Source organism: Onthophagus taurus, chromosome 7, assembly GCF_036711975.1.
Source record: "Onthophagus taurus isolate NC chromosome 7, IU_Otau_3.0, whole genome shotgun sequence".
Lineage (NCBI taxonomy): Eukaryota > Metazoa > Arthropoda > Insecta > Coleoptera > Scarabaeidae > Onthophagus > Onthophagus taurus.
This window is the reverse complement of record NC_091972.1, coordinates 12,860,884-12,886,691: the sequence shown is the minus strand read 5'-3', so window position 1 is coordinate 12,886,691 and position 25,808 is coordinate 12,860,884. Positions and strand designations below refer to the sequence as shown.

At 30.9% G+C, this 25,808-nt stretch overlaps 1 protein-coding gene across 17 annotated transcripts in view; it reads left to right on the top strand.

Annotated features, from left to right (window-relative positions):
• The first annotated feature begins 77 nt into the window (after window positions 1-77).
• The window catches only part of LOC111420935 (phosphatidylinositol 4-phosphate 5-kinase type-1 alpha-like), a 39,497-nt gene continuing 13,766 nt past the window's right edge, over window positions 78-25,808 (top strand). For 5 of the 17 annotated variants that reach the window (XM_023054025.2, XM_023054016.2, XM_023054013.2 and 2 more), the window contains exons 1-14: window positions 78-401; window positions 588-628; window positions 6,201-6,375; window positions 17,253-17,464; window positions 17,521-17,662; window positions 17,907-18,082; window positions 18,144-18,359; window positions 18,412-18,647; window positions 18,710-18,842; window positions 18,897-18,984; window positions 23,371-23,433; window positions 24,037-24,153; window positions 24,285-24,332; window positions 24,935-25,150. In XM_023054025.2, coding sequence (XP_022909793.1) covers window positions 299-401; window positions 588-628; window positions 6,201-6,375; window positions 17,253-17,464; window positions 17,521-17,662; window positions 17,907-18,082; window positions 18,144-18,359; window positions 18,412-18,647; window positions 18,710-18,842; window positions 18,897-18,984; window positions 23,371-23,433; window positions 24,037-24,153; window positions 24,285-24,332; window positions 24,935-25,150 — 1,966 coding nt within the window. In that variant the 5' untranslated portion in view covers window positions 78-298. Of the gene's footprint in view, window positions 402-587; window positions 629-6,200; window positions 6,376-10,267; window positions 10,618-17,252; window positions 17,465-17,520; window positions 17,663-17,906; window positions 18,083-18,143; window positions 18,360-18,411; window positions 18,648-18,709; window positions 18,843-18,896; window positions 18,985-23,370; window positions 23,434-24,036; window positions 24,154-24,284; window positions 24,333-24,934; window positions 25,151-25,808 lie in introns of those variants that run through there. The other 12 variants (XM_023054018.2, XM_023054015.2, XM_023054017.2 and 9 more) reach the window with 12 other exon arrangements.

The following is a 25,808-nucleotide window of genomic DNA, read 5'->3' as shown; positions in this document are numbered from 1 at the left end:
TTTTCAAAATAAATCAACATTTCAAATTCGAACGTTATTGCCTAACTTCTCATTAAAGTGTACCCAACGGATAATCGTAAAAATACCCTAGATTTTCTTTTGGGGATTAATATGTCAATGGATTGCTTATGTCAAAGCTGTCAAGCGACGAGGAGCGGGTGACGTTTTGGGAAATGTGCGAAAAGCGAGTTTTCCGGGCGCGCTTCGTCGGTGTGCGGTGCGCGTAGAAGGAAAGGCGATGCTGGCGTCTTGATTTTCCATCGAAAATTCTGTCACGATAATCGTCTTGGCTGGCAAAATGGCTTCTGGCGATACCATCGAGGCCATCGAAATCGCCGAAACACCCAAAAACAACACCAAGGACCGACCGATCTTAAGTGAAACCCCCATGGAAAACGAAGGTAACATAAAATTATTATACAAATTACAATTTCTTTAAAACGATATAATCCACTTCAAGTTGATTTTGTAGGTCATTATCATTTAGGGTTCAAATCGTCTTTTTTATTTCACGAAATCAACTGTTGAGGGTGGTTATTGATTTAAAACGAGAGAATTTAAGAAAATATGATTTATTTTTGTTACAGATAAATCAAGGGTTATGTTGGTTACAAGGTCTGGGCAAGATGTAAGTAAATTTGGAATTTATTAATACCTTTTTTACTATTAAAAATTTGCTTTTGGAATGTGGATTTTTTTTGATAAGATAAGCCGATTAAATCTTTGTCATTGTTAAATTATGTTTGTAATGTGTTGGAATTTTAGCAAGTTATTGACTTCCCAGAGAAGAATTTTTTAAAGAATGCAATAAATGAATATAAATATTTATAACATTAATTATGTTATTGTAATTTCTTTTACAATACATATACAGAAAATTCTTTTCATTTATCTTTATAAAACTTATTAATTGTAACTGCCATGGACAACTTGCAGGTTTATTCTTGTTAAAGAGGAAAGTTTAGCATGACTCAATATGCAGATGAGTAGCATTCAGGTTTTTTTAAACCTTGATAACATTGATTATTGCAATTTATATTTATTGTTGAGTAATAACCTTGAAATATAGTTTGATTTTACTGATATGTTTTAATGTTACCTAGAGATATATTCTATATTGTTTTAATATCAAAAAAATTAAAGCAAAAGTTCATAAAATTTTATAGGTGTTAATAAGATGAGATTTTATTCTTATTTATATTGGTATATTTATCAATGAAATAATATTCATTAATTAAATATCTTTACTTAAGCTATTGACTCAGTAGTCTTTACATTTACTATGACAATTCTATCATTTTTAACATATTTGTAATATAATATAACTAACTTTCATAACTAAAGAAAGGCAAAGTAGAGAAAATCATGTTTAAAGTTTTCTACTTTATAGTAATCCAATTTATATACAGAATTCTTCCAATTTTTGTGGTAAAGAACACATCAAATTTCACTCATAAATTATCCAAATCTGCACAAAACTCGTTTTGAGTCAAAAATGCACTTGTTTTGCTTCTTACTTATAGTTAAGGACGGAACATTTTTGTTGATCAATTCTATTTTCTGTGTTGTTATGTTATGTTATATTGCTAGAATGTCGTCAGTCTTCTTGTATTTTGTCACATTTTTGATTTTTTGCCAATATGTTTTTCCTCATTTTAGGAGAGTTGATTATATCAAGACTTTGTCTACATTTACTTTTTCTATGTTCGTCTTAATAGCGAATTGTTTCATTTTAAAATCAATATCTAATTTCACGCGCTTTGAATATCTTTCGTTATAAAGTTTTTAGAATCTTTGGGGCCATCTGCTCTCAAATCTTCTTTCAGATAAAACATAACGGTGAAACCACTTTTAAAATTTAAATTTTTTGGCCAGATCGTTCACGAAAAGTGAGTCACACTTTTTGTACTCAAGGTATTTGTGTTTACAGTGCGCTGACTAACAGAGTGTAACCCAACAGAAATGAAAGGAAAATACACACATGTAACTGATTTATTTTTAGAGATCTTGAGTGTAATATACTTGTATATCAGTTGATTTAATTCAAATTATTTTTGAAATCTGGATTTGTTGACATTATGACGTTCATTATTCTCATTATTACTGGAGCGTTATCAAAGCGTTTGAGTTCCTTTATCTAAAATAGGAGGATCTCTACCTCTGTTTATTCTTCTGTGACGTAACAACTGCGCATAAAGTCAATTCGATAAGAACGAAATGAAATTTCATTTGTGTGTATAACCTTGATAATAGCATATTTGTTAATTCAGCTAAAAGGAAGGTAAAAAATTTAATGGAAAATTTTTATGTTAATTGTACTAAGTATTTTTTGATCATTCTTTATTTAAAAAAACGTGATAGAGTAGGAGGAAGTTGTCACCCTAAAGGAAATGAACCCACAACGCACATGTTCTGTGCATAATTACAGCTTTTATATTATGTGGTGAGCAGCTGGTACTCCCGCTTTTATCTAAACGTAGCATTTTTTAAGGTTTCAGCTAGACTAGTCGGCTCCTTTGCTTATTTCACGGTTTGATAAATTATTTTTCTATATTATTATATATTATCTGTTTTGTAGTATAAAACTACTATTGTGGTTACAAAAATTAGCATGTCTTCCTTGATTTTTTTTGATAAATTTTTCTTATTTTTAATAAGACCAATTTAATAACGACGTATTGATTCGTAGATGGAATTCAAATGACAAACACGTGAATTAAATGACTTGAGGTGGTGATGTAAGGCAACAAAAATAAATTAAACATCATTTCTAATGTGCACATAAGTTTCCTCTCGATAGTTGTTATCTAATAAATCGGTGTCACAATCGTGTTTTATGATCCAGTTATGTTCGTTTGATTTGAAAAACGTATAATAATAGGAACTCATGAATCGGGACGAGTCACGTAACGATCTTAAAATAAGAATTCTTAATTTATCTTGAAAATATACATTTCGAAATCATCCTTTTTACCTAACAAGGTTTTTGAAATAGTAATTTTCATTGTTTTGAAAGGATGAAGTAAAACGGAGGTTTTGTATAAATAAATTTCTTTGTTCTCTAATTTGTGTAGTACTTTAAGGTTATTGTTATTATTTTATTGATATTAATTAGGGATCAGATAGACCTCGCTTCTTTAATTAAGCTCAGCCTAATTTGAACGTCACCATACTAAAGACTTTATGAGCGGAGTATGATATCGTTTCGTAGATATTTAGGCATGAAAATGAACGTTAACGAGGTTATTGTCGGAGCTGAGCTATCAATTAACAGCTAATGAAGATAACTAGTTAGTAGTATTTTGTTCTTCGTGGAGAATTAATTTTGATATGACTCCATTAAATTAATGATGATGTGTCTACAACGTTTGTACAATTTATTGTAAATTAATATTTTACCTGATAGAAATTTGAAAAGTTTTCTGCAGCAATAAAAAATTATAATTTGAACTATCCTGTTGCAATGAAGATTGTTACAAAACTTTTTATATAAAAAAGAGCTGACTTTTTCCTACTTAAAAAAATCAAGGTTCAAATTCAAGGTAGTAAACGAATTTTTTTAATATAGAATTGTTTATTCTTATTTATTTGAAATGATTTTTAAATTTTATAAAAGAGGAGCTTCTCAGATTATTAACTCTTTAAGGACCAAGTCCGTGTATGTAAGTACTCAAAATAAAAAGTGTCTTAAAAACCAAACCCGTATGCTACACGCAATATCGTAGAGATCAAAACCATACGATTGCGTTCATATGGTTTTGCCAGCATTGTTCATAATTTTGATGGCACAAATTTATTACAAACACTTTTTTTTATCTTGGCCTGCCTTAACAGTTGCTTCCAAACTTGTCCATCTGGCCCTGATGTATTTCCCTCCAATCGTCTCTTCCACCGATCTTCTTTGTATCTTTTATGTCCATTCTGGCTACTTGGCCAATCCATTTCAACCTTTGCACTTTGATAAATGATTAATTTATCTAAGTTTTGTTAGCTTCTGATCATATATTATGATTATATAATATCATAATATTATATAAAATAATGTATATAATATTATGTGTATTGATCTGCATGCAGATTCAGTGAGTACCATGGGATTAGAACCGCATGAACACGCATCGCCGTTGGTGTCCGTCTCTGGGGTACGGTTACCAAATCCGTCTTGGTCCTGAAAGGATTAAATTTAAACCGTTTTCTTTTAAATATAACAGTTATGTAGCTTTTTTATTGCAATATTTTTATTACATTAATTCTTAAAAAAAGTTATGTAAATTATGCCATTAAAACGGTTGACGATAACCTTAATTAAGTCAAAGATTAGCTCGTAATAAAAATTAAGTGGGGAATTAATTGTTTTCAATTTTGAAGGCTTATCAATGTTTAATCAAATAACAAAATTAGCACGTGCGTATGAAATTGGCACCTCTTTAATTTTTAAATGAACTGTTACAAAATAAAATGAATTAATACAGGAGATGCTCAATTTTATACAACGTTTATCAAAATCTCGACTATGATGTTAGTTCATTATCTGCACTGTGACTAAACCCTTATTTTTGTTGTTGCCGGAAGCGGCAACTGATCTCTTATGATTCTTTTTGTAATTCGAATAATGCCAGCTTATTCTCCTCATCTCTATCCTGTTTGGTACTTCAATCTTTTAATGCAATCCTCCATCGTTTGCAGTACAAGTTCAACTTTTGAAACTTCTTCGGCCACTATTCTGATATAATTTGCAAATATCAAGTTCATTTACGCAAAATCGCCTATGTTATTCAGAATTGGAATGTGCAACTGGGAGCAACCAATGGACCACATCTGCCAGGTGATTCAACAGGCATCTGGGAGTGTTGTTTCGATGAATAGTATTCGTAAGGAAGCACATTAGTGGTGGTGTTGCCATCTATAAGCCTTTGATCACAAAGTCTAACCGAGCTCAATTTTAGATAACGATGTGCTTAATTTCCTATCTTATGGCAGTTTGACGTAGTGGACCTATATTATTTTTAGGACTACAACGCTACCTGTCATGATGGGTTACTTGAAAGGACTGGCCTGCCCAAAAACTAGATTTGAATTGTATTGAGAATCTTTGGGACGAATTGGATCACCGAGTTAAGGGGTGCAACAATTATCTTAAATCTGTATCTGTGGAGAAGGGGTAGCTGTCTCACGTGGAGGCTCTACCAAGTACTGAATATGGTTTTATATTTCTTTTTTATTACATGTGTTCAAATACTTATTGGTAGCTAGTATATTTCTTCGTTGCTCTTTTTGGCAATATTTATCATATACGTAATAGAACTTATATTGTTTAACACAAGAGTAAATCCTTAGAAAAAAAGTATCTTTACATTTATTAGAAATGCACACCTAAATTCAAGAATTATTTTTGTATTCGGGCTCATAAAATATTGGTTATGTTGTTATTTACATTTACTTCATTGTTTTGTGTAGACTATCACAACTTGTAATCCAAACAAGGTGGATCTTTAGCATCTTTAATGTATATGTATCCATCACTGCACATTGGATTGTGATTAATTACTGTGTAATTGTGTCGACGTGTCGATGAGTGTGAACGAAGAAACTTGAATTTTTATATGCATATTCGTAATTGCGATACCTTTCCAAAAATTGCGATTTTACTAAGAATAGCTATTACTGATAATGATAATGGTATCCGACCTTTAGTAATTTTGAAATGTTACTCAAGGATTCAATAGAATGATGAAAAAGTATATAATTTGTGTCGTTTGAATTGCTCCGCTGAAAATCGCTCAACATACACGCCTTATAACTTGTTCTTTTAAAGACTCCATTATTAATTTGTGCATAAATAGCAATCCAATGTATTATAATCATATTATAGTCTCTAAAATTGTATCTGTCAATGGCAGAAACAGTTTTAATCCTCAGGAAGGTTGACATTGTCAGTTATGTGGGATTGAGTATAAACAATAATATCCCTCTGGAGTTTGGAGATATAAAACACATCAATGCTGTAATAACAATAATAATAACTTTTATTACTCTGTGACTACAAAAAAAAAAAGAGAAACTAAGTAACGCTGTATAATTTTATATATACATAAACTCCATCTTCAAATGACTATTAACTTCTAAACAAATATAATCAAGTTTTATTCTATTATTATCAAGTTATTGTTTGTTATTATTATATTTTATGTTTTTTATAGGGATTACCTCAAAATGTTCTTACACAACCCAAAACTCCAACGATCCAAACGAAATCGAAGGCCGAAAGAGAAAAAGATCGCGAAAGAAAAATTGGTCATAGAAGGGTTGGGGTTGGAGGGGAAATTACGTACAAGAAGATTCAAAGTTCACAGATTATGGGCTCAATTCAGCTTGGTAAGTTTTAATAAAAAATTCTTATTTTTAAAACTTTAAATAGACTTAATAATTCACGTTTATTTAACACTTATTTTTCGGGTGAAACTGCGTCTTGTTTGTTAAAAATTTTAAAACGGCAGCTATGAGATGCTGTTAATTTTTACTGTTTACTGTGACGTTTTTTAACACATACGTAGCAGTCATTGACGCAATTATTTGTATAATTCATTTATCAACGACCAACAATAACATTTCTGACTTTAGCCGCTTTTTTTCTTTCGTTTTTTAAACGACGTCCAAATGTTTAATAGAAGTCGCACGTTTTTCCTCTATTTGTTAATTACGTTTTCCTTTTTACATCTAATTGGTTTTTCTGTTGGCTCGACGTCTTACGGGAACGCGGCTCCGCATGAACGTAAATTGATGCTGTTATGTCACATGGAAATAACAGTCCTCAATTACAGACTTCGTAGCCGGAGTCACCCAGCGTATACTATGCATGGCTTTGTTGTACAATGGGACATGTGCAATAATCTCACTTTCACATACCACGTTTTCCATCCTGTCGCATAACTGGGTGTATATTTGTTGCAGTCTTGGTTCTCTCAGGTATTTATTATTGGGTCGTAAATTTTGCGAACGCATGATCCGCCAAGATCGAGATTTTCGTTTATGGCAATAAAAGAAATGAGGTCGACTTCGTAAGTGGTTCAGTTTACGGTTCCACGCCTGTTTCGACCGGATAACCGTAACGTTTTAACAGGGTTTTATCCTGGTTTACAAGAAAATCACATTGGTTGACACTTTGTGTGTCTTTGTACGATTAGAATAAAAAATAATCTTAAAGTTGATAAATAATCGAATTTTAAGTGGAATTTAAAAGCAAAGTAACAATAGTAGTTCAAGTAGATTTCGTTGTAACGAAATTAAAAATGGAATCTTCCTAATTTGTGAAGTGGAACGAACGCTTTGGACGCGATTACGTTAAAATGGCGTTTTTTTAAATTGAATCATAGTTTGCAATTATGTAACATGTAATTTACATAAAATTTCACGGTTGAGTTTAATTAAATAATTTAGTTATTGAACGTAAATGGGATGTGTTGTTAACCTTGAATTTAACTATTATAGGGTCAAATCATATTATGGATCCAATAGAGATTTTAATTTATTGAACCATTTTATTGTTATAATAATAAATTGGTAATATTTATTAATTATTGAAATCATTGAATTGTAAAGCCGTTTCGGGAATAACTCCCTTGATCAAGTTTAGATAAGCCGAGGAACTACATTTATTATTATTAACACAAAATTGCTAACAATGAATTGGTACTTCAAAAGCTGTGAGATATTATTTGTTTTTATGTTAAACAAAAACAGTGCAAAATGTCAAAAAGTGTGTCTGACATTTTTGTGGAATTTTATCTTAATACTTCTTTAGGAAGTATTTTAAACCTTTCACAATAAATTTCATCACTTATAGCTGTGTTAAATCCTCTAAATGTGTTGTTACATCAAAGTTTAATTGAACAATTATTGTTTTACCTTGTTTACCATTACTTTTAAGATTTATTATGGTTGCCCCGTTACATTGGGTTTTATGTTGTTATTGCAATAAACATTGAATATTCATGTTTATTGATTATAAGTAACTTTTCGGTTTATTTGCATCGTTATCAACAAAGTAATGTGGATTATACAATAATGTAATACGTAATTTTTAACGTGTTCACGCTGGTTTGAGTTATTTATCAACTTTTGTTTGCACAAATTATTTGTTTATCAAGACGGAGGAATTTATCTGTAATGTGTCGCGAGAAAGATTGCAGACGAGACTATTGTTTAGAAATTATCAGTCTCCAATTTAAGGATATTTTTAAACAGAAAGTATCTTTCGATTCCCTTTAGAATGAGGTTTTCTATCATACAGCGATTTTTGTTTGTAGAACAAAACTATAACTCACTAAATCTAGTCTAAATACCTTGATAATCAATTGAGAGATTTCAGTTGTATAAAAAAGTATTATATTTGCATTATTCTACCTAACTAGATATAATATTATATCTACGTCTTGGTTTAACTTATAGATAGTGTAATTAAGGTTATTAGACTAACCTAATACATCTGAAGGACCAAGAGCCAAAACAAATTTAGAATGGTATAGAACTCGAAAATTACCGTTTTCTGAAGTTAAAATGCGTTAAATATGAAGAATCCAAGCATGTAAAATGCAATAAGAATAAAACCTTGTATTAATGTGGTAATTGTGGGCAGATCCATCTAATCAATTATAGAGAATGTGGAACTTGTACGGAATCTCTGCAACTAATTTAATTACTGTGTCAATAACAACTTAAATAATTCATCACCTCTCCACTCAAGGAAATTATCCTGTTTTTCTTCAGCTTATTAAGTTAGCACTATTACGGTCTATCTTGCAATGTTAATGTGAGCCTTTCCTTATAGATAGCGTTTCGGTTATCTTCCCGGGCAAACTTGGCTGGTTTCCCTGCTTCTGTCAACATGGTATCTCCAACAAGTTCTTTGTTTTAAGAATTATCAACCGTTTGAACAACATACATAGTTGCTATTCAATTCTTTGCTAATTGATAGATGGTGTTGGTCTATAGATGTACTGAAATGTCTGTTCTTCGCTATTTTTTTTATGCAATTTCATCGGCTATTATCTTTGTTATTAAGTTTAGTATTGAACTTAAGAAGTTATTCCTCGATTATTAGTTGGCTTTTTTTATATGATATAGTTGTTAAACTGAGATAGTTAGAAATGTTTTTCTCATTCCTTTGCGGATATCTTGTAATATCTTTTTCCTTCTCATTGCATCTTCAACCACTCCTATTATATTTAATTGCAATCTGGTTATGATTAGTTTCTATATTTGTGGAGCTCAAGACTCACATTTATTTCTTAGTCGTTAAAGATCTCTTCCTTGAATTTGTTTTTAGGCCCTTCACTATTTCGCTATCAATCTTCGCAATGGGATCACCCATTCTTATAATTTCGTCCTGCTTTGTGATATTGTCAAGAGTGTTTTGTAATTGTTGATAAAAGCTATCTCCAATCTTGAGATTTGTTACTGTCCGGGTTGTTGTCTATAACGTGTTACTTATGATCTGAGTTGTTAAGGTTCCTCGAAGATTGAACATTGTCTGCAGTATTAGACCGATTCCCATAAAAAAAACAGCTTCCTTCCACGAATCCTCCAAATCTCCTGATACACCACAACGTTCCATTACTTATATCCATTTTGCTTGTATCACAGAAACCTGTTTAATCCCTAGGGAAGATTTACTGATTTTAAGCTCTAGGTATTACTGAATTGACAAATTGTGGATGATAAAATTGCTATGAATTATTAATTAATATTTTTTTAATTTGATATTTAATCAATAAATGGTTGAAGTGTTTCTAATTTTATTAACACTTTAAAAATAAACAAAAACAACTAATTACACAATAACAAACTGATTCACTGGCTCATTATCAATTAGTTTACCAAAAATAGATTAGACTTATTCGTCATCGAATCTTACACAACTGTATTAAAAAGAGAAATTGAATTGGTATTACCTATTTACTCAAAATATAACAGTTTACATCACTACCACATTCGTATAATGTTACTTATCTATGTATTATTAATTATTTTGACGTAATTTAAATTAATCATCAGTTAATGTTATCGTCTTTTCAACGTAACACCCAAGTGTATAGTGGTTCCTGGTTCGTAATAAATCTGTTTTTATTTATTCGGTTCGTGTATGTGTCGTTTGGTTTTTGGTATGAGTAGGCAGTGTATAGTTATCAATATTTTATCTAGTGAAAGCGGTCGGACGCTCACAGCAGTTTTGTGTCGGCAGCGATCAAGGCAACAAGTTAAAACAAATCGACAAGTAATATTTATCAAATTTTAATGGTTTGTTTTATTTTAATTAAACACGAAAAATATTTCAACGCCTTTGAACTGGAAAAAAAAGTTCCTTGATCTCCGCTAACCTGTTCATAGTTGCGCGACGTAATCTTATCTACATCGTGTGGCTCTTAATTATTCGGTACTCTAGGTTTCCTCTTCAGTCTGCCGTGAAATGTAACGGCGTACGTACAGTTTTCAGTTTAGTTCGGTGTAAAGAATTAAGTGAAGTTTTTTTTTTTGATTTGTGAAGTTGAAGAAAAATGGTTGCTGAAAAGGAAATTTACTTTGGTTACACTAGTGGACTTAGAAAAAAAATTCAAATTGGTATGACTTTAATTCAAATTGCAAATCATAAAAATTAAATATCGCACTCCTCCTATTCATTCCTATTCAATATTAGCTTTAGATTAGATTTAGACTAAAATGCATAAAAAAAATCCTTATTTCTGCTTATTAATGGTGATTATATAATTACCTTTTGAAAGATAAATTCTATTATTTATTTCTTTGAAATATATGATGAACCGATTAGCCAATAAAAAAATGTGTTGATAAATCTTTCTCTCTGTTTAAAAAATTACGACAATCAATGGATTTCATGGGAAATTGCTTCATGGTTATTATTAACGTTACGCAAGGTTATCTTATATAAGTAGTTTTTGGTGTAATTTTCAAATAATTTAACACCTGAATTGCTTATTAAATTGTTCCCTTATTAAGTTATCTCCGTTATAATTGTTATTATATTCGGTATATAAAGTATAAGATTATAGATAATAAATTGCAATTTCATTGTTTAACGATTTTCTTTTCTAAAGCCTTTCAAATGTAAAATCGAAATAAATTTTGGGAGTTTCATTTATTATATTGGACGGAAAAACTAATTTCCTCGAACAGAAACTTTCGAAGAGCCGTCATCCGGGTTTAATTTGAGCTCTTCTTAAAAACTTTTAACGAGTAAGACCTCCGGTGATATATGACCTTTACTCAAAAGTGTAACCTAAATACAAGAAGGTTTGGTTTGTGTCGCAACCAACATTTCTTAATATTTGCATTTTAATCTATACATAATCTGAAATCCTTCCCTTTTTTTTCTGTTGTACGCACAGAAATAGCTGATCGTAAATTCAAATGATTTATGCCTTTTAGTACATTTTGTTCGGTAAACGCCGTATTTCTCTGCGCTTAATGGTATCATGAACGGATGAAAACACGATTTTAAGCAAAAATTTGATTTCACAATCGGTCTATTTCAAATCGATCTCAAAACCATACTTCATCATAAAGAAAAACGATAAATATCAGGTGATGTGATCGAAAGATTCTTGCATGTTTACGAACAAATCCAATTTGGTTAATATGTGAAGAGCGGAGTTTGCGTACTCCTACATTCACTGACCTTGCTGATAAAAGAGTTAATTTATCAAAAATGTTTTGTTAAAAGCGGAGGTTTAATATTGATGTTTTAAGCAAACTCAATTCAAATATTGATGGCTTTAATGTTTGTGGACACTTTTATCATCATTTTAATAATGATAATTTTATTTTTAAATATTTCCGGTTTTCGGAGCTAAATTTGTAACATCAAAAAACATTTATTTAAAAAATTGTTATGTTTAAGTTATGAATTAATAAATTTGTGATAATATATTTAATTTCCTTTAATTTAAATTAAAAAAATTATTTTATAATCTAATATTTTATAAAATTAGTATTGCTACCCTCTATACTAATATGATTACATGTTGAAATGAATATTTCAGTGACATTATTATCTGAATAAATGAAATTGTGTTAAATTAGTTATGCGTCCATAGCACACGTGTGGTGGTATCACTACATAAACGAAATTAACAGAACATGTCTACATTTTGTGTTGTCATACGTTTAGTTGACTTGATTAACTCTAGAAGCTTTATGTCGAACAAGATTGATTCTCTTTTAATTATCTTCATGTTTTTAAATCCCTCTCTTACAATTCTTATTCTAATTACAAAGTAGTACTAATTACTATTAATTTTAATTGTATGCAAGGTAATTCTTGCAAAAAAAATGTAGGTTGAAAAAAAATCTAGTCATATATTCTCCGTTAACGTCAACACTTTAGTCACGTTGACCAATATTAAGTATCCTCAATCTGCTCAGTCGAGTACTTCTCAATTGACGAATTTGGATATGTGAAAGTTGGTGTATTCTTTTTTATACTCCTTAGGATCTTTATATCATTTTGGAAACAACTGATTTTATAAATAAAAATGTTTCAACATTTTCGAGACACTTAATTATTAAACCGTGTATAAATAGCGACGCTGCGTTAGTTTTATTATAATAGGGTCAAATAGAAACACGTTATAAATGAAGTGCACATTAATACCGGTGTGGTAGCCGAGGCTCTGCAATACTTAATGATAGAAAGAAGTTAAAGCCGAGGTTGCTTCCGACCGAGGCTCTACAATACTTAATGATAGAGAGAAATTAAAGGCAAGGTCACTTGTGGGCTAGGCTCTATGATCGTTAACGATGGACAGAAGTTAAAGCCGAGGTCACTTGCAGGCGAGGTTCTATAATCGTTAATGGTAGAAAGAAATTAAAGCAGAGGTCGCTTGCCGACAAGGCTCTATGATGGTTAACGGTGGGGAGAATTTAAAGCCAAGGTCGCTTGCGGCCGAGATTCTACAATACTAATTGATAGAGAGAAATTAAAGGCAAGGTGGATTGTGGGCGAGACTCTACGATCGTTAACTATGGTGAGAAGTAAAAGCTCAATAATACTTAATGGTAGAGAGAAATCAATAAAAATCTGTGCTCTATGCTCTTAAAAAAATTTTCTCGTATTAGTTGTTGCCATAAACAAACAATGGTCCAATTTTTATTTTGACCTGCGCAATATTTACTGATATAAAAAAATTAAATAACTCACTTTTTTTTAAAATGTGGCTTGTACCGTTGTTGCCGTAAGTTACGTCATTTGTTTATGGCAACAACTAATACGAGAAAATTTTTTTCAGAGCATAGAGCACAGATTTTTAGTAGTCGGTCACACGCATCTTCCATCTGATCGTGATTTTGCAGTTATAGAAAAATACAAGCGCAACTATTTAAAACAAGTATATTGTCCTGAGGACTGGTACCAAGCTGTTTTAAAAGCAAAAAGGAAGAATCCTTTCAATGTTATTATACTTGAACAAGAAGACATTTTATCTTTTAAAGACCTACAGATGAAAATAACAAAAAAAACTGCGGCTGATAATAAGGATAAGCTGAATTTCAGTAAAATCTGTGCTTTTAAATTTGTACAAGACAATCCAAATGTAATGTTCTTTAAACACATTTGGAACGAAGAATATAAAACAGTAAATATAGGTAAAAGAGGTATAAGAAGATCTGTAAATATGTTAATAAAAGATTAAAAAAAAAATATGATGCTCCCATTCAATTAAACCAAAAGAAACTATCCAATCTTTTCGCACTTCTAAAGTATATACCTCCGATTTATCAAAATTTTTATAGGGAGATTGGTGTTGGTGAAAATAATAATGTAAATAGTGTACCGACTATAGATGATGACAGAGAACATTTAGACAACTTCAGCGACATTGACGACGAAAAGTAAAATAAAATTCATCTTAATTTATTAGAAAATTTAATAATGTTTATTGTGTGTTATTTTTTGTTTTTTTGTTTGTTGTGACTATTTCATGAATTAAATGTGTTTTTGTTCTTATCTAGTTATTTTTATTTCAAATTTTCACTTATTTCAGACTCTTTATTGTTGCCATTATGAATTTGATGTCTTAGGTAATAGCTACTGGACTACCTTCTCGACTTATCATTTTTGAATACATTTTCATGTAATGAGGGTCTAAGCCACACTATTTTGACATAAATTAAATTTTGTCATTGAAAGCGCTGTTTTTCAAAAAAAATCTTCAGTTTTCATCGAAGAGAAATAAGCAAGTTTCAAATAGTAAATATTATAGAATTTTTATCTTACTTCTTATTATTTCACGATTTAATTACAAATTAAAATGTTGATTTTCTCAAAAAGTTAGTTGTGTGGCATGTACCGTTGTTGCTCTAACGTCTTCAATTGTCAAAATCCTTAATGTTTAAGCAATGATTATGTCGTCATTTTAAATGCTTAAATTTAAGCCGATTAAAAGCGAATTGGCGATTTAAAATATTCCTTTTCCTAAAGCTTTTTTAAGATGTCCAGAATGAGAATCCGTACACAGTGTTGTTTTGTGAAATGTTTTTCAGTTTCAAAACTCATTTATGTAAGGTACTGTCTGCCGAGACGATGTGTTTCATATTTATATCTCGTTTATATGCAGGTATCTGAATTATATCTACAAATCCGACAGTGGTAAAAAAACGTTACATTAATTTTGGGGAAAATTAAGTATTATGTTTATCAACGTTTTTCATTATGTATGCCATCAAGACTTTGATCAATAAATCAATAAAGAACAACCAAATTCACTGAAGAACCGCAATTGGCGAAGAATTTTTATATAGAAAGGTGTCGATTTTGAAGTAAAATAGAGTATTTGCAAATTTTGCCACAAAATTTCTCGAGAGACAAAAAGTTTGGTATATATTCTTGCAGATAAACAATTTTAAGCTTTTTTTACAAATATGAAAATGTTTATTGTGCTTTGAGTTTTCTTAGGATTCTATAGCAAGAAAGTGTATAAAATTAAGTATTTACTCATCACTAATGGTACTCATAACGGTTATGTTATTGCAAAATATCGGATATTCACGAAAATATCAATTTACAAGAAACCTTTACAAGGTTTAGATAATAGTTATCTTTTCGAAATCAGTAATGAGTCACCATCATATCCGAAAACTTTTCGGACTTCCAACTGCGGCGGTCACAATGGGATTAAGTTCACGGTTTCTCTTCGACTCGTTCTTTTAAAAACCTAAAAGAAGCACGCAATTGATAAAGTTGCGATAATCACTAATCTTTGTTTAATCGATGAAAGACAAAAAAGAAAAGAGAATATGATGAGTAATGTAATGATTGTATACATTAAAATAATAAAATTGCGAACCTAATGTTCGCAATTATAATTGTTATTATCGTGTACATAATAAAAACCACAGTAATTGAATTCATGATGTGTTAATACATATAATAACATATAATTTTGTCTTTTTCTGTGGATTTAGTGACGTAAAACTATAATTAGATCGTCAATTTATAGCTTTTATGCGGTAGACTAAAAAAAAAAAGTGCTGTTTATCTTAAACGGATTACAATAGTCACAAAAATCTTAACATTTTTTACGTATATTTTTATAATATTAAATAATTATTTGTGAGACGATCTTTCTCACGACGAATTATCAATTTACCTTTAAATTTTTATATTCTAAATTCTAATTACCATTCATTAGATCGATACTAATGATTTTGTTATTCCATATTTAAAATTAAATGTGATGATTAAATGGATTCCCAGTAACATCTCGTTCAATAGAATTGTTTGTTACGACAGGTTCTCTGTAATTGATACAGCTTTATAAATAAATTTACGGACAGCCAAAATTGTTTCCGTCTATTTACAAAATCGTTTTGATTAATTTCTTTTTTTGATTCGTTGGCAGACAAAGCGGTTCTCTGTTAATCGGCGCCGAGTAAATATTTGTTCTCAATTAATAAATCAAATTAGGAAATTTCTAGAATTGTTATTACTACTGTTATTCTACACTGGTGAAAGCTTAAGAGCGATATGGAATTAAGAGATTGCAGTCGAAAATCTCTGTGTAATTGCGATTTTCTAGAAATTTACTTCAAAAGTTTTCGTATCAATTTAGTAATTTTCCCGATTTCGACTACTTTCTCGTCTCCTTTAAACGTTTTCACGCCTTGAATAATTCTCTAGGCGAGACCTTTACTAAACAGGAAAACGGTAAAGTGGCGCAAACTGATAACAACCAACGTGTATGTTCAAACTTCTCGGGCAGAACGCCAAAGATTACCACTCTATAGGCATCTTGCCAGTGTTACAATAATGTTTTATTCAACAAAAATGTCTTTTGTAACTTCTTGCACAAAAATAAATATTTCAGATTTTTTTATTTTTCAAATATTTGATCAGTTCATGGTCACCATATCGCCTGTTTAAAGAAGCTAAGATCTTTAGAAGCTTGTGTTCTTGTAATTCAGTCAAGTACTACTTGACCACGTTCATTTCATCACCCTTTTTTACTACCTCATCATCTTTTGGTGTTAATCGAGTATCTGATACTTACTGCTTTAAATCAAAGGAATTCTAATTATATTTTATATTACACTTTCTTGTATAATAATAACATCTTTATTACTTTTGTCGTTATCAAATTGATTAACTTTGTTTGATTTGTATCGTTTAATTGAATTAGTAATACAATTAACTTTCTCTTTTTTTAAGAGAAAGTTTTTTAATGTTAATTTTTTTTGGATATTTATTGGCAATTAGGTGCTAGAAAACTTGACCTTGAAAAGAAAAGTTAATTTCCGGTTGATAGGTCGATTAGATTCGATTGGTTTTTATTGTTAGTTTGAAAAGGAACAACCTTATTGTAAAACGTCCAATAATTTACCGTTTAAAATCGTGTGAATAAGGTGACAATTGTGACGTAACGAGGCGAGGTCGTTCCAATAAATTATCACCATCTTATTAACTTTAGACGTCAAAATTCATTATTAATAAATTACCCCGATCTAATAATGGACATTTGTCGGGTATGATTGACGCAACTGTTTCACCTGGTCTAAAAATGTTGTTGTATTTCTGTCCAATTCTACTTTCGAGTTATGAATGGATGACGTTCATGGGCATGCAATGTAGCACCTTTAAATAACTTGAAACAATTTTTAGATTTATTTCTTGAAAGGTCATGATTGTATTTTTATTTTAAGAAATTATTTTATTTATTCATATTTATTTATCAATCTTTTTCAAGGTATTCAACATGCTGTTGGAGGTTTGGCATCAAAACCAGAACGTGATCTACTCATGCAAGATTTCATGACTGTCGAAACGACGAATTTTCCAAGCGAAGGGTCCAACCATACTCCGGCTCATCATTTTTCCGAGTTCAAGTTTAAAAATTATGCACCCATTGCGTTTAGGTACTTTCGAGATCTTTTCGGGATTCAACCGGATGACTTTTTAGTAAGATTTAATTCTCGTTTATAAAAATAGAATATTTTTTAAGGTGTTACTTGTAGATGTCGATGTGTAATTCTCCATTAAGGGAATTATCAAATCCTGGCGCTAGTGGGTCAATTTTTTACTTGACGGAAGACGACGAGTTCATAATAAAGACTGTCCAACACAAGGAAGGGGAGTTCTTGCAGAAACTCTTAGCAGGTAGCATTATGTTTCTATTGTTGTTATTTTAAAGTGTGGTGTTGATGTAATTCGAAACTGAAACGGTGAAATTGTACGTTCTGTCGAACGTTTTCACCAAGGAGTTGAAATTACATAGGCTGGAAACTTTATACTTTAATATAAAGGTGCTTGACGTTACGATGTATTTAAAGAAATTTTAAGTATTTCAAAATTGTGATTTTTATAAAAGAGAATCACATAATCGATTTTATATCAATTTTAGGTTACTACATGAACTTGAACCAAAACCCAAGAACTTTGCTGCCAAAATTTTTCGGACTTTATTGTTATCAATGTAATAGTAAAAACGTTAGATTAGTTGTTATGAACAATTTGTTACCAAGTAATGTTACTATGCATATGAAGTACGATTTAAAAGGAAGCACTTATAAAAGAAAAGTAAGAAATCAAAAATTAACTCATCATATATTATTATTTTAACATTTTTATTTTTTTCGAGGCTTCGAAAGCTGAAGTAAAAAAGCGTTCGCCAACGTTCAAAGATTTAGATTTTATGGAACACCATCCGGAAGGAATCTTATTAGAAGCTGACACCTACAGCGCGTTGATAAAGACAATTCAAAGGGATTGTCGTGTTTTAGAAAGTTTTAAAATCATGGATTACAGCTTGTTGGTTGGTGTTCATAATTTAGATCAAGCTCAAAGAGAAAAATCGGTTTGTTTTTTTTGCTATACCACATCGCTTCTTTTTACCTAATTTATTTCAGCAGGAAAAACGATCACCATCTAACTTAGATGACGTTCCTGAAGACGGCGAATTAGATCTTAACGATCCATCAGCGGTAATGTTAAAAGCTGAAAGAGAGCGGGAACGTGACGATCGAATTGGAGCTGCTTCTCTAAACAGAACGAGATCAATAAAACAAAGATTGGTGCATCATTCAACGGCAATGGAAAGTATTCAAGCTGAATCTGAACCAATAGATGAAGAAGATGATGTTCCGTTAGTACTTTTTATTTAAAATTAAAAACAAAAAGTTATAACATTTTCTTTTTGTTGTGCAGCCCTGGTGGTATTCCAGCAAGAAACGCTAAAGGTGAACGACTCTTGCTTTATATCGGTATTATAGACATTTTGCAGAGTTATAGGTTAAAAAAGAAATTAGAACACACGTGGAAATCGATGATTCACGATGGGGTAGGTTTTTTTTAGGTCGCATTGAATATTTTTGGTGTTTATTTTTTTCTTTAGGATACAGTTTCTGTGCACAGACCCGGTTTCTACGCGCAACGGTTTCAGGAATTTATGGCGAAAAAAGTTTTTAAGAAGATACCCTCACGTAAGTATCAAAACTACAAGTACTTCCTTTCAGGTCTATCAACGTAAATGTTGCTCTTTCGATGTATGTTGTTGAAGACCCATTTTATGAAACCAAAAAAAGGATAAGAAAGTTGTTAGATTTTGTTAACAATTGGTTCCTACCCTATTTAATTAAAATGTCACCATCAATCATATCAGAAAAAAATTATCTTTTATGAGAGATAAAGTGGGAACCAAATGTTTTCAGTTATCTTGATTAAAATTATATTAAACGTTGATTATTGGAATTAATTAAAAAATTAAACATCCCTCCCCCATTTAAGGACAACCCGAAATTGATCAAGATTATAGATTTTTTTGTAGTGCACAATTACTCCATTCACTTTGTCTCGTTTTACTGTACTTGTTTCTTTATGTGATTGTCAACGTCCCTTTGATATTTATTAAAAGTGAATAGGGTTGTTGTGTGTTATTTGTAGGGCACGGAACTTTTGTAACCGAACGATACAATTTACCCCCTCCACTTGTTCTCCTAGAAAATAAGTCGGTGGCGTCAAGTCAACTCACCTCATCGGTTGTTGTTGACGACCGACAATCGGTTTATCAGACGTCAGTGTCAACTGTCAGTACGATTTGAAAATATTAAAAAAAAATATATTTTATAACTTTAATTCAAACAAACAGGATCCGATTTGTAATATCAATCACAAATCGGATACGGATATAAAAATATTGCTGTTAACCTATATTGAAACAACCATCCCTAAATTTTCATCTGTAAATAACGTTCTAGTTGACGTTAAAATGTGTTTGTACCTAGAAAATGATCTTTCAACATCACAACTTGTAAGTGGAGCATAAATAAAATACTGAGCTATTGAACCATATTTTTCCTTAAGAGTTAAAGGTATTGTTTTCGACAATTTGTTGAACAATTTTCAAATCCGAACAACAATTTTACCACAAAGGGAAAATAAAAACAATTCTTAAAAAAAAAAACTATAATACGAACTCAAACAGAACTCCAAATTCCAATTAAAGGTAACTAAAGAAAGATAAATAGCAAATTTGACGAAATTATGCGGATGAAAAGCGTCGAATACTGCACATTTGAACAACAGTGAAATCGTACTGACAGTTGACAATGTTGACATTGATGCGCAATAAAAAACCGATCGTCGGTCGTCAATAACAACCGATCAGGTGAGTTGACTTGACGCCACCGACTCATTTTCTAGGAGAACAAGTGGAGGGGGTAAATCGTATCGTACCGTTACAAAAGTTCCGGGCCCTAGTTATTTGTGCATTATTATTTTAAAGCTGGTATGTACACATTAGAAAATTTTAATCAATAGTTGAAATTATTTAATTTGAAAAGGAGCAATTAAACTAAAACTCGATATTTTAATCCAAATTCAAATTTACAATTATGTTAAGTTTAATATGTGAGAAAAATCATATTTGAAATGTATCTTTTGATATATTCTTGTTTATCAAATACTTTATTTTATACAGAATGTTTCCTATGTTTTCTACCTCTACCTTTGTTTGTTGTTCAAGTTATATTAAGGAATTTATCTCTTTCGTTTTTCTATTTCTATTAACATTACTTCTCTACAACTTAACCTCTATGACATTTAAGCAATCAACATTGTTTCTGAATACTCGCAGGTAATAGGTCTATAATTCTACATAGTGTTACTATAATTCAAATTCGCAATCTGTGCCTTTTAGATTTAGCAAATAATATAAATATCTTAACCTACTTTAGTGATTTTTCTCAAAGATGTTCATAATTTTGAGTGTTAGTTTGCATACTGAGGTGGTCCATGAACACTATTATAAGCAATTTAACGAACCCATTGGCTTTTCTTGGGTAAGAGTTAAAATGTTTTAAAAGATTGCCCATTTTCTGTTTTGGTATTGCAGAAACTTGTGTCTGTTGACTTCTATATCTCGAATTATCCTCTAAGTCGAATAATTTTCGTAAGCTCAAGCGTTTGGCTAGGTTTCAAATGTGTTTTTATCTCTCTAACTCGAATTTCTCTGTAACTCGAACCGAACTATTATGGAATTTCTTCAACTTTTACTTCTATAAGTCGAATTTACCAAAGAATAAAATATTCGAATCCGTTCTGTAAGTAATTTTAACTACAGAATCAAACCACATAGACTCAGGCTCAGAAACTACAGACTCTTGAACCAAAACAAACCTAATATTCTTATTGTTTCAAAATCAGATGAAAATGAAATACTTATCGCTTATTTCTCTCTTAGAAAGCTTGAAAACCTTTGTATTATCAATAGAGAATGTTCCAGATAATATTCATAATTCTTCACATTTAATAAAAGATTTTTTCGACAAAGAGCGGTTGTCCACTTTAAGCCAAAAGAAAATTACGGATTTCTTTAAAAAACTTGATTAATTTTCTACGTAATTTACTACTTAATTTTCTACGTATTAAGGTTTCTGTTTTAAATATAAAAAATATTAGAAAAAACATTTCTAATTTTTTTTCTTTAGAGCTGAAATTCTACTAATTTTTCTCCTACTCGAATTCTCCATAACTCGAAGTTTTTTTCTGCTCCCTTAGTGATTCGAGTTAGGGGAATTTCACTGTATTTCTTTTTAATCCCAACATTAATCTAGATAACTTATCAAATACATACATAGTGTAGTTATTGTGTTATCTATAAATTGATACAATTTGTCTCAATTTCCAATTATAGCGTATATTTTTTACTTTCCACAGTTAAATTAATTTTTTATTACTTGTATCATTACTCATTCTCTTTAGCATGTCAAGTTGTAATCGATAGTCTGGTGCTTTACTTCGTCTGATTTTGCAAGTTCGTCTTCAATTATTTAAAGCTCTTCTTCAAATTTTTGGTATATGGTGTTAGTTGTGTCATCATCTATACACCACATATTATAACAGAACTACTATTCACTCCATCTGCTTTTTTACTTCATTTATCTTATAAAGACCCTCCATCTTTTAACAAGTGAGTATATAAATGAGAACTAAAGCAGGAGCTATTCAAAGTTAGAACCCTTTTAGTTTGTAAAAGTAGTTAGTACTCCTTGCTCAGCCGTATATCAATTGATAGATGTCTTATCAATAATAAACTCTAAGAGTTTTTATAAATATATATTCATTTTCGTCAATATAACCCTTTTCCGACCTTTTTTTTTATAGCGTATAAAGCTTATCCTTCATATATTATTTCTCTTATTTAGCAGATTCCCGTGTTTATTCTCTTTTATTGTGGTCAATCTCTTTATACTGCCTAAAGACCTTAGAGGTTTATATAAGAATTCTATTCTTAACACATTAACTACAAGGATAAGCATCTTAGAGTTTATCGTTTTGTGTCGGCAAAATTTTACCTGGACATAATATATTTAATTTGATTTGAACATGGTGCACATATTCTATCATTGAGTGTGAGTGAACCTACTCCTCTTCATGAAAAACAACTTCAAATTTTGTCGAATGAATATTTTTTCGTCTGAACCTCATCGATTTATTTCTTAATTCGTCTGAAAACAAAATTCTTTCCTACTCTAACAGGGTTTACCTTAAATGTTTTTACTCAAATTCATTTATTTATAAAAGGCTTCTGTGCAATTCGTCCATATAAAATTGCCTCGATGATAATATTCGTTGCAGTGAGATCTGGATGAGATTTAGATAGGCGAATTTATTTAGAAGATAAAAATAAATAGCAAATTATGCATTATATCTCTTGAATGATTCAACACAAGCAAGACATGTCATATAATATCAAGCTTTTTGAGTATGCACCATCGCTATTATAAACTTTGAATTGACCCTCTTGCCACGTTTCATCTGGGGGTCAACCTGGGTCTAACCTTATCTGCACTACCGCTAGTTGTATTTACTTCGTGATGTCTAATTCGGTTTGAGCTCGACGATATTAACAATTTAGAACCAGCTGAGGCAAACCTTAATAAACGATTAAAGGTAGATCCCCATAAATACTTTTTACACTTTTATTGTCCTAAGACAACCACTTTTAAAATTTCTGGTTTTATATGAATTTTGTATTCTTTCTAAAGATTTCATGAAGTGTCCTCCCACTTCAATTCTCCCAGAAAAAACTGAAACCCATGTTACTAACGCATACTAATATTAAAAAAAAAATTTTTTTTAATAATTTCATGTTACATTTTTGTTAATAATTAAAATTTATATATTTTGTAACTTTGAAAATTGGATTAATTTATTGAGCCAAACTTATCCTCCCATATTGCTTACCAGCTAAATTTACATCGTTATACTCTTAATGTTAATTTGTGTTGCGTGGTAAAAGTTGTCCTTAGTGGTCTACCAAGTAGTTACTATCTGACTATATGTGTGTGTTTCAATGCTTCATGTAGTGGACTTGCCTGAGATTAAGGGCAACCATCGCAAGTTTCGCACTCTGGTTACCAGCTATATAGGTAAAGTCGCCCTCACCAAGTGCTTTTATACAAGTTTTTTTGTCGTTTTGTTATTGTTTTCGTTTTTTTAACTCAAGTTTTTTTACACATTGGTTACGTCCTCCGACATCGTTTTTTGGTTAACGCTTGATTTTGTCTGATTTAAATTTTTTTTTTGATCTTTTTACGTTGCTCGCTTCTCATTTTTATTCTGACCCCTTAATTATTTCTTCCAATTTTATTTTAATTACATTTTTAATAGTAAATTATTATTAGTAGAAAAGTATTAATTTTTAAGAATTGCACACATTCTTTTTTTTTGATAATTTTAATTTAAATAATGTATCAAACCGAATTTATTTTCCTTCAATGAAATTTTAAAATAGATTGAAATTTTTTATTATACTATATTTATATTTTTTTAACTGACTCGACTAACGATTTCCAGATTCACACAAATCTTGTTTAACTTGTCTATAACGCACTGCTTAACACAAGGTAACGTTAAATGTCGGTCCGTTTCCGTTCGTTATTATCGTTCCGTGTTTCTTTTTTCCGTTATTTTTGAATTCGCTGTCAAAGTCCCGGTTGGTTTAGTGTCTATTTTGGAACGTGTTTTTACAGCATCCAGGCGCAGACTAACGACTTTCGAACCTGTTGTTACAGCTCTTAAACATTCGCCATCAAAGCGGAAGTCTCTATCCAGACCGTTGCGCGCCCAAGAAGAACACGACAACAACAGTAAGTTTTTTTAGTTCTCAACTTTATCGATTTTCATTCTATAATCATGAAAATAATTGAGATTGAATGAATGATATTGTGAAGATGATCCAAAACATTTCCTTTCAATGTAATGTTTATTTCACATGCAGCCCCCGCACAAACACAAGTAAATTCTAATCAGAACGGGAGCAAACCTGGTGAGTTTGGTTGGTAGAATATTTGGTAATGTTGAAATATCTGAATGTCTAAAATAATAATATAAATTAATTTTAACTTAGTTCTTTCATTGGATTATTTTTCAATGATGTATGGAGCATGTCGTTTTTATTACTTTTCTCATTAAATCACTTTATTTTATTGAATTTCCTTTTTGCGTTGTATCATCAAGAATTCTATTTCTGATTCTTCTTGGAAAACGTTTGCTTGATGCTTATGGCCAACGATTATTTTCATATGTAGAAATAATTACTTACCCCAACAATATTAAGGTTCAATTTTTTGAAAACTAATTTTCTTGATTCTTACTAGATTACAAACTTAAAATTATTTTGTAGACTATTTATTGTAACCCCTTTAATTTAAGATTAATCGTTTAAAACTTACAAAGGAACATTTTAAAGTTTCCAATAATTAATTTTTTAATTGTATTATAAATGTTTAAAATTGTAAAATTAAGTACTATTTTAAGTCCTTATAATATGTTTTCCGAGCTAAATCCTTTGTTAGTTTTTGTGTTCTAAGAAACCATGTCTTTTTTAGTAACAAAAATTATTTTCTGATGTATTTGTGTCTATTATAGTGAGCCCCACAGAGATACCCCCCGCGAAAATCTCACCCCCCGCTGTAACGTCGGCGCCAACGTCGTCGTCCACGCCCTTAACCTCTCCCCCTGCATCCTACCCTGCTGTCTTAGTCGGAAGGCACACATCCTCCGCGGAAATAAAGCCCAAAATACCGCCGCCGGTGCCCCCTCGAGGAACACCCAAAGTGAAAAAATCAGGAACGAATGGCAAAGGTGCGCATCAGCATCACCAGCTACACCAGCAGCAGCATGCGACCCGATCGGATATTTGCTCGCATGTGCTTATTGTTAGACCCGAAATGCATGATCACCTAAATTCAGCTTTTTATAATAGAGTTCCTTTCGATCCCGCGGTTCCTTCAACTTCCGGCTCGAAAGAAATGTACATAGATAGAACTCTGAAAAATGTTAAAACTAATTTTGATTCTTTCCATAATTTGAAGTTTCCAAAGAATATTTTCCCTAGTGCAAGATTGAGAAGGGTTAAGAATAGTGAGAATTTACCAGAATTTGCTGAGGTATATCCTACAAGAGATTATAATCAATTACGGTTAAAAAGGAAATTGGATGCATTAGAAAATCGGAGAATGTCTCAATTGCCTTGCCAAGTTTTTGATTTTACCAAAACATCTCCAACAAAATCTGATCAATTTTATGATTCAGATTATGATGATTTAGTATAAAATTACTAAAATTATTTTAGGTTCTTGAAATGTGAAACAATTTTCATTAGTTGCAAAATTTCTTTACATTTGTCATATTTGCATCATTTTTTGCCAGCCAGTATTAATGTAAAAAGTACCGGAAGTGCAACTTTTTAAAATCAATTTTGTTATTTATTACACCAAATATTAATGATTGATGGGAGTTA